The 7,798-nt window shown below is 45.4% G+C and overlaps 1 protein-coding gene across 1 annotated transcript; it reads left to right on the forward strand.

The window, feature by feature from the left end:
- The first annotated feature begins 754 nt into the window (after positions 1–754).
- Positions 755–7,545, forward strand: cyb561d1 (cytochrome b561 family, member D1). Its single transcript, XM_072665905.1, has 3 exons — positions 755–1,306; positions 3,972–4,009; positions 6,468–7,545. Exons 1-3 carry the CDS (start codon positions 1,099–1,101, stop codon positions 6,969–6,971), a joined length of 750 nt encoding a protein of 249 aa, XP_072522006.1. The 5' UTR covers positions 755–1,098; the 3' UTR covers positions 6,972–7,545.
- The last annotated feature ends 253 nt before the right edge of the window (positions 7,546–7,798 follow it).

Consider the following 7,798-nt stretch of genomic DNA (forward strand, 5'->3'; position numbering starts at 1 on the left):
AGGCTGGGAATCGAACCCCAGTCTCCCACACGGTGTGGTAGCTCAGTGCCAGGTAGTGGTGTTATCTGTTGCGCTACACCAACCACAACTTGTAATAGTTAGACAAGATGACCATATTGGACACTGATGGAATCTGGCCTCCACCTTTAACCCATTCGTGCAGTGAACACACACCAACACACGTGATCAAACGTGATCAGACTGTGAGAACACATGTCCGGAGCAGTGGGCAGCCATTGCTGTGGCACTCGGGGAGCAGAGAGGGTGAAGGGCCTTGCTCGAGGGCCCAACAGTGGCAGCTTGCCAAGCCTGGGTATTGAACCCACAAACCTAGTTTTAGTATTAGTAATAGTATTAACAGCAGTGCTGGTATTAATACATTTTGTAGTAGTTTTACTAGGTATAGTAATAATATTATTCATAGCAGTAGTAATACTGTGGTAACAGCAGTGGTAATAGGTATAGTAGTAATTGCAGTAGTAGTAAAATATCAAAGTGTGAGTGTGCTCTTGGAAACTATTAGGATATTTCACTAATCTGTACAGAATGCAGCAGAACAGCTCCAACCACACCTTGTGTTTTTCTGGAGTTTCAGTGAGGAAGCCTAAAACTAGAAAAGCCGTCCCTGTGTCTGGGGGTTAGTGGTATCGCCCAGATGACCCCTCCCCTCCGCAGCCAGTGGGCTGGGCCGTGACGTCACTTTGTGTGTGTGTGTGTGTGTGTGTGTGTTTTTTTTTTTTTTTTTTTTTTTTTTTTGTGGATCTGTCGGTTTAAACTGTCTCGTATGTCAGAGTTTGCTTCTCTTTAGGAGCTGATTTCCGAGTCCCGGGTGTCTGACCACAGTAAAGTGACCTGTTTGGGGATGTGATCCAGCTCACTGCCTGGACTGAAGGAGGAAGCGACGCGTCTGGGAGCCGGAGGCGGCAGTGGAGATTAGGACTAACCGGTTTAACGTGTGCAACTTTACCCGCGGCGTGTGGGGCTGTGGGTGGACTGTGTGTTTTATTATTATTATTATTATTATTGTTTTTACCCCCTAACGCGGTCCTGTGAGCAGACCCCCATAATGACCGCACCGGCTTCCAGTCTGGATCAGGAATGGCCCGTGTATTCCGCTTTATCCTGAGACAGGGAAGAGGAGAAGGGGAGATGCGCTCGGATGTGGAGTACAGCCCGGTCGGGGAGGGACTGGGCATGCGCGACTACTGGCTGTACGCTTGCCTGCGCAAGGTGGCTGTCGTGGGCGCGCACGGGGTCGCGCTCGGCTTGACCGTGCTCGTGTCCGCGCTTGCCCGACCTGGGACGAGTGAGTCCATCCAATCTACCTTCCCCCACTTTTCCAGTGCTTTCCAGCTCCAGGAGTCGCCATGGGCCAGTTCAGTGTTTCCTGGTCAAAGACCAGGCCAGACTAATTGACCTCGTATGTGACTTGATTAGTAGATAATGATGAAAATATGAGAGGGAAAACTCCTCGAACTGTGCGGGAGTGACCCACTCCAGGATCAGGACTGGGAAACTCTTGCCTAAGAGCATTCCCAGATTCCAGGAAGGCAAATTCACCCATACAGAGGTGCAGTAGGGTTCACTGAATGACAGCTATATAGGGGTCATGTACATACATGTGGTTCCCTGCAGCTGAACCCACAGAGCTGATTTCCAGGAAATCTTTCTAGGAAACTTTTCCAGGAAAATTTACATTATTTATAGAAGTTTATTTCTCTGTAAATACTCTAAATTTCTTTATTTACATTTCAAATAGTTTATCTATCGATCTATCTAAATTTACATTTACATTTATTGGCATTTAGCTGTTGCTTTTATCCAGAGCGACTTACAAGGTTACTGGTATTACAGAGGAGGGCCAATCTAGTGTTAGGAGTCTTGCCCAAGGACTCCTATTGGTGTAGCGCAGCATAGCCACATAGACCGGGAATCGAACCCCAGTCTCCCACATGGTGTGTAACTCACTGGCAGGTAGTGGTGTTATCTGTTGCGCCACACCAACCAATAATTCATAATTAATACAGATAACTATATAGATAATTTTTTGCACCCCCCTGGTCAAGATATCTGTTACTGTTAATAGTTAAGTGAGTAGAAGATGGACGGATCTCCAAAAGGCCTAAAGGTTAAAGATAGACCATTCACATTTCCAGCATGATTAGTGTATTACTATTGTTTTGTACAATTTCAAAAATAAAAAAAGGGATTGAGGATTAAGTGCCCAGATAACATTTACCAAGTTCTCAGGCCTTTACCAGCTTGTTAGGGTTCGTGTAAACCATCATCATTAGAAAAGGCCAGGTAATGCAAATGTTAGGACTGCATGATCCTTATCCCACAAATCAGCAGCGATATGAAAATAACTGGAGGAGACTATGGCTGTGTCCGAAACTGAAGGTAACTGACTTGTCTTGATGCCTGGCTGCCCACACTGTCTCACAAGTCAGTGTTTGAGAAGGCAGTGTAGTGATACAGATCCCTGTAACCGAACCATGAAGGCAACAGTACGCCCTGACGTGGCCCAGGTATCGACAGCTCACTGCTAGGTATGAGCGTTTAGCTGTGTGGTCTAGTAAAGTAGGATACTAGATTACTGAACTTCGATTCAGACATGACTGGGTGCCGTCGTGCCTCAGAATTCTGTCTGAATAGGCTTTTCTTACGCTTCAGCCTAAAAAGCCGGTCATTAAGAAATAGGAGTTAACTGAAACTGCAGAGGTGAAGTTGAGGTCTGGAACACCAGGGAAACTTCCAGACAGAACAGCTCATAAGATTGCTAGAAATACCCTTGCTAGAAAACCCTCTGAAAAAGATCTTCATAAAGATTTAGCAGACGGTTCTACTGTGCAGCGACGCCTGCACATCTGCTACAAAATTCAGCATCAGAGGTTCTCCAAAGAACGCTCACACAAGCCTGATGCATTTTGGGAACATGTCCTGTGGACTGATGAAGTTCAAATAAAGCTTTAAAAGTTTGTTTGGAGCAAACCTGTGTTTCATGAAAAGATCACCTCCCCAACTGTTAAACATAGGGGTGAGTGGATTATGCTTTGGGCTTGTGTTGCAGCCAGTGGCAGAAGGAACATTGCATTGGTAGAGGTAAAAATGGATTCCATGAAATCCATCCTTTTGCGGAAAGAAACATCCCCCAGACAAGAACTAAAAGTGATAGGGGTGCCCAAAGGGGTGCCTGAACGTTTGGTCATTTGTGTTATTTTCCAACTGTAAAAGATGATAATAGAAAATTAACCTTGCTTCAAATATTTATGACTTCCTATCGGAAAGCAAGTCATTTTTATCCACTTTTCACAGGAACAGAGATTTTGACCAGTGGTGCCCAAACTTTCACCCACTGTAGCTCATCTTGATATCTGTAATTGGACCTTTTCATGCTCAGTTTCATGTTTTGCCAGCTCAGAGCTGAGTCATCAGCTTATGACCAGGTCCTTCATGAGATGAACCGGGTATGTTAGAGCATGGAAGAAAAACCAGGAAGAAACTATATCTTGTTTTCGTCCATCACATGCACACTGTTATCATGCAAAACCGAATTTCCCTCGCTTTATTTGAATACACCAGCTTTATTTAGCACTTGGACTCATTTGCAAAGCGTAATGTTCACTCTGCAGTCTATGATTTGAAACCTAACTGCTAAAACAACCCCTTTAAAACAATCCCTTTAACATTTTAATTCAGAGACAAGAGCATTAGTGAGGTCAGGATGTTGGATAATCACCAGCCCTGCTCATTCACAGCTCCCCAGCTGATCCAAAAAGTACTGTATGGAGCACCAACATCATTCCAGAGAACACAGGTTCACTGCTTCACAGCTCAATGCTGGGGGGCTTTATACCCCTCTAGCCCACGCCTGTCATTAGGACTAGACTATAAACTCTTTTTTTTAACACTCTTGATTAACAAGCAGGTGTCCTGATACGCATTTATATTGATGTTTTGTTTATTTGCAGGTCTGTTCTCTTGGCACCCCCTCTGCATGTCATTTGCGGTAAGTTTCAGAGCTGCACCCCAATCCCTGAATGTTTTACTGAGCGTTTCGTACATCCTGACCAATCACAGTTCCAGTTCATTCTGCAGTCCCATGATCACAGGATCTAGCATAAACCAGCAAATCAAGGGTGGGAAATGTTTGAGTAATTGTGTCTAGTTAGGCATTACAGTTAGTTTAATAGGTGGAGGCATAAAATTCTAGATTTGACTTACATCACATCTAATATGTGCAGAGAGTCCTATTCTATTGGCAGTACTTCTCTACAGGGACCAGGCAAGCTGTGTGTCAGTTTCAGCAATGTCATTTAAAGTAGCTGAACGCAGTGGTGGCTCAGCGGTTAATTGATAACAGGGTTGTGGGTTAAACCCAGGCACCCTCCCTGCTCCCTGGGCGCAGCAAACAATGGCTGCTCACTGCTCCGGGCACGTGTGCTCACTGTCACTGTGTGTGTGTTTGATCAGTAGTGTGTACGTGTGTACACACGTGCTCACTGCATCGATGGGTTAAAGGCGGAGGCCAAATTCCATCAGTGTCCAGCACTAATGATTGTCGTCTTGTCATTAAAAAGGGTGTCTACAAACTTTTGGACATATAGTGTATCTAATAGACTTGCTTATGTGGATTCTTACCCAGTATAAAATACTCTTATCCGTACACGGTATGCATATCGAGCAGGCCTGGCAAGTTCTAGCTCTTATCCAGCCTAAGGTACACACACACAGTCGTCTGTTCCTTTCATGCAATGAAATGAAATCCCGAGAAGCTCAATGCTCCACTTCTTTTTGTTCGCTTTTGTTCAAAAATGATGCGAGTGTGACTGGCGCACAGCCTCGAGGGCAGTAAATGAATAATACATCTCCTCGCTGAATAATGAATAGTACATGGCCGAGTACTGAAATAATTAGGCTTGCAAGGCCCCTGTTGGCATGTTACCACGGAGTATACAGTTACGACTTGACCTGAAACACAGCGGACCTTTGCGGTGTGATGCACTTTTCCGTACTGGTGATACCCCGGCCTGCGTATCCTCCCATACAGACAACGTGCCTTTGTGCTGTGAGGAAGCATTGTTAGCCGTAGAATTGTAAAGGATGCTAGTTGGTACTGAGGCTCGTTTGGCTTCGGCTGACAAGAAGCTGCCAATAAATCTGACCCTGGCTGACGGTGCCTGGTAATGCTGCTACTGTTCTGCAGCAGCTTTCACCAACACGCCGCTTGGCGGTTTTATTGTGCTTCTGGCCAAGTTGAACTGAATTAGATTTTCCTATTGAATGTTCGGCCCCACAGTCCATTTCTCTTCTCTTAGCACAGATATTAAATGACACTGGGATCTTAGTGTTTGGCCCGGGTGCTCCTGCTCGTACTTCGTAGTTGTACATGAGGATGCTGGAGCTAAATGGTGCACTTCATTAGGGCACCGCTAATGGTGAAAATGAAGTTTACTAAAAAGTCAAGTTCACACTCTGAATGCAGCTGTTCTGACATGACTTTTAGTCTTTTTTTATAGTTTAGCTGTGTGATTACAAGGCTAATGTGGCTAACAAGCAATAAAAGCATCAGCACCACCTTCCTGATATTGAGCAGATGTTCTTAGTGCTGCCACAATGGCATGACGCAGGCATGGACTCTGCAAGACATCTAAAGGTGCCCTGTTGTATCTGGCTCTTAAGACATTAGCAGCAGATCCTTTAACTCCTGTAAGTTGTGAGGTGGGGCCTTCATGAGCATAAAGGAGCCTTCTGTCGCCGGTTTACCATTAGGCCCTTGTCAAAGTGGCACATCACTGTTAATTTGCAGCCTACTTGCGGCCACATCCACCCCCTCCTTGACAGATGGCTCTGTAGATCAAGAGAATCAATGTTTGTATCTTCACCTGTCAGTGGTTTTAATGTTATGACTGATTAGTGTATTTTTGTGCATACTTTTACTTTGACGAGATACAAATAGTTCTAGGACAGTTCCTGTTAACTGAAAGATTGACCCCCATTCCAAGACCTTGCTGTCTCTGAGAGGTCCAGATGGCGACCCCAGTTGAGCTGTCCAGTTAAGACATTGACATTGAGGTATCAGTAGATTGAAAAGATGTGGTGGTGCTCAGCTTTTCTTGGTGAAAGCACATGCTAGCCTTCTCTCCCAGTGTTGGTAGCATCCTGTGACGGAGGAGACCTAGATCTAGTGTGTGAAGAAACCAGTTTGAGAAGAGCATCTTACCAGCAACTTCAAGGAGAGCACTAACTGCCAGTTCTCTTACATCAGCTAATAGACTCCCACACTGGCTAACACTTCTCTTGAGTGATTGAAGGAGGGCCATCCTATCCACCCAGACAGAGCAAGGCTATTTGTTCTTGGACACGTGGACACCTTTAAGACCAGGATCGTCCAAGTCAGGTGTATTAAAGCTGGAAGTAACCTCTATAAGGCTCTTATGAACTCTCTGTCTCTCTTCCTTTCTTAGTTCTGTCTCTGTATGACGGAGGGGATCCTGCTCTTCTCAGCTGAGGGCACCCTGTTGTGCTTCAAGTCCCGCAAAGGGAAGATCCGCGTGCACTGGATCCTGCAGGCTCTGATGCTGCTGTCCGCCGCCACCGGCTTGGGCTTCATGGTGGCCAGTAAGAACGTTTCGGAGCGCCCGCACTTGGCCTCATGGCACAGCTTGCTGGGTGTGGCCACCCTGGCGGCTACAGCGCTGCAGGCGGCCTGTGGCGTGTGCCTGCTTTTCCCCAAACTCCTGGGTATCCCGTCCGTGCCCCGCCTGCGGCTCTACCACGCCACCTGTGGCCTGGTGGCCTACCTGCTGGCCACCGTCACCGTCATGGGGGCCATGTTTACGGACTGGTTCCAGGCCACAGTGAAGGGAGCCATGTGGTATGGCTTCCTGCTGCTGCCGCTCTTTCCAGCGCTGGTGGTTATGAACCAAATCACTAATGCCTTCCTGCCTAAGAAGAAGCTGACGACGTGAAGCACTGCGACCGCACAGACTGCCTCGAGTTAGACTCGATTTCATTTGAATGTGTAAGTCAACAGCACTGCAGCTGCAATTTGAAGGCTAATACTGACACTGGCACTGGCCAAGTCTGGGGGCACATAGCTTTTCAAAATGCTTTAATGCTAATTAGCATATTTTCGAAATGCGTCAAAAGGGAATTTCACCCATTTTTTTTAGAATGCAATAACTTTGAGAAAGCTTTTAGAGGCACTAAGCTGTTTAGCTGTCTGATTCTATTCAGCACCACTGTGAAGAATTCTAAGACGGTAGATTTCTCTAGAACAGAGCATTTCACACCGAATCCTGTGTTTACAACAATCCAATAATGTGGAAATTTCCCTTTAGGAGAAACAGTGGACAACTAACACACTCTGCAGCAACAAGAGCTCTAAACTTAGGTGCAGATATTTCTACAAATCATTTATTCTGTCAGGAGTTTATTTTATGGAGTAGTTTTAAGCTACAGTTTAACTTTCAGTTTGCTTCTACAGTTTATACAATAAACATCTGGACATTCGATCTTCATATCGCTGCTGTCCAACGAAAACCCTTGTGTCTCCGTTTTTGTCCATTTTTGGTTCTCTCCTTTGTTTGAAGCCTGTAGCTGCTCTGTATGCTGTATAAGTACTTTTGGATGAATGGACCAATAGAAATGCTCTAAATGACTTGGAATTAACTCTTATTTTACTCTTATTTGACTTCCATTGAAACTGACTCACATTTTTGTCTTCTCCTGTAAAGTCGCCATTCTTAAGATACATGTTTCTCATTGGGCAGCGACAAAATGAACAGCATTAAAA

Source organism: Salminus brasiliensis, chromosome 21, assembly GCF_030463535.1.
Source record: "Salminus brasiliensis chromosome 21, fSalBra1.hap2, whole genome shotgun sequence".
NCBI classification, from domain to species: domain Eukaryota; kingdom Metazoa; phylum Chordata; class Actinopteri; order Characiformes; family Bryconidae; genus Salminus; species Salminus brasiliensis.

Coding starts and splice junctions, on each gene's coding strand:
- cyb561d1 (XM_072665905.1), top strand. CDS start 1,099: ATGGCCCGTGTATTCCGCTTTATCCTGAGACAGGGAAGAGGAGAAGGG. Junction 1,307..3,971: donor GCTTGCCCGACCTGGGACGA/GTGAGTCCATCC, acceptor GTTTATTTGCAG/GTCTGTTCTCTTGGCACCCC. Junction 4,010..6,467: donor CCCTCTGCATGTCATTTGCG/GTAAGTTTCAGA, acceptor TTCCTTTCTTAG/TTCTGTCTCTGTATGACGGA.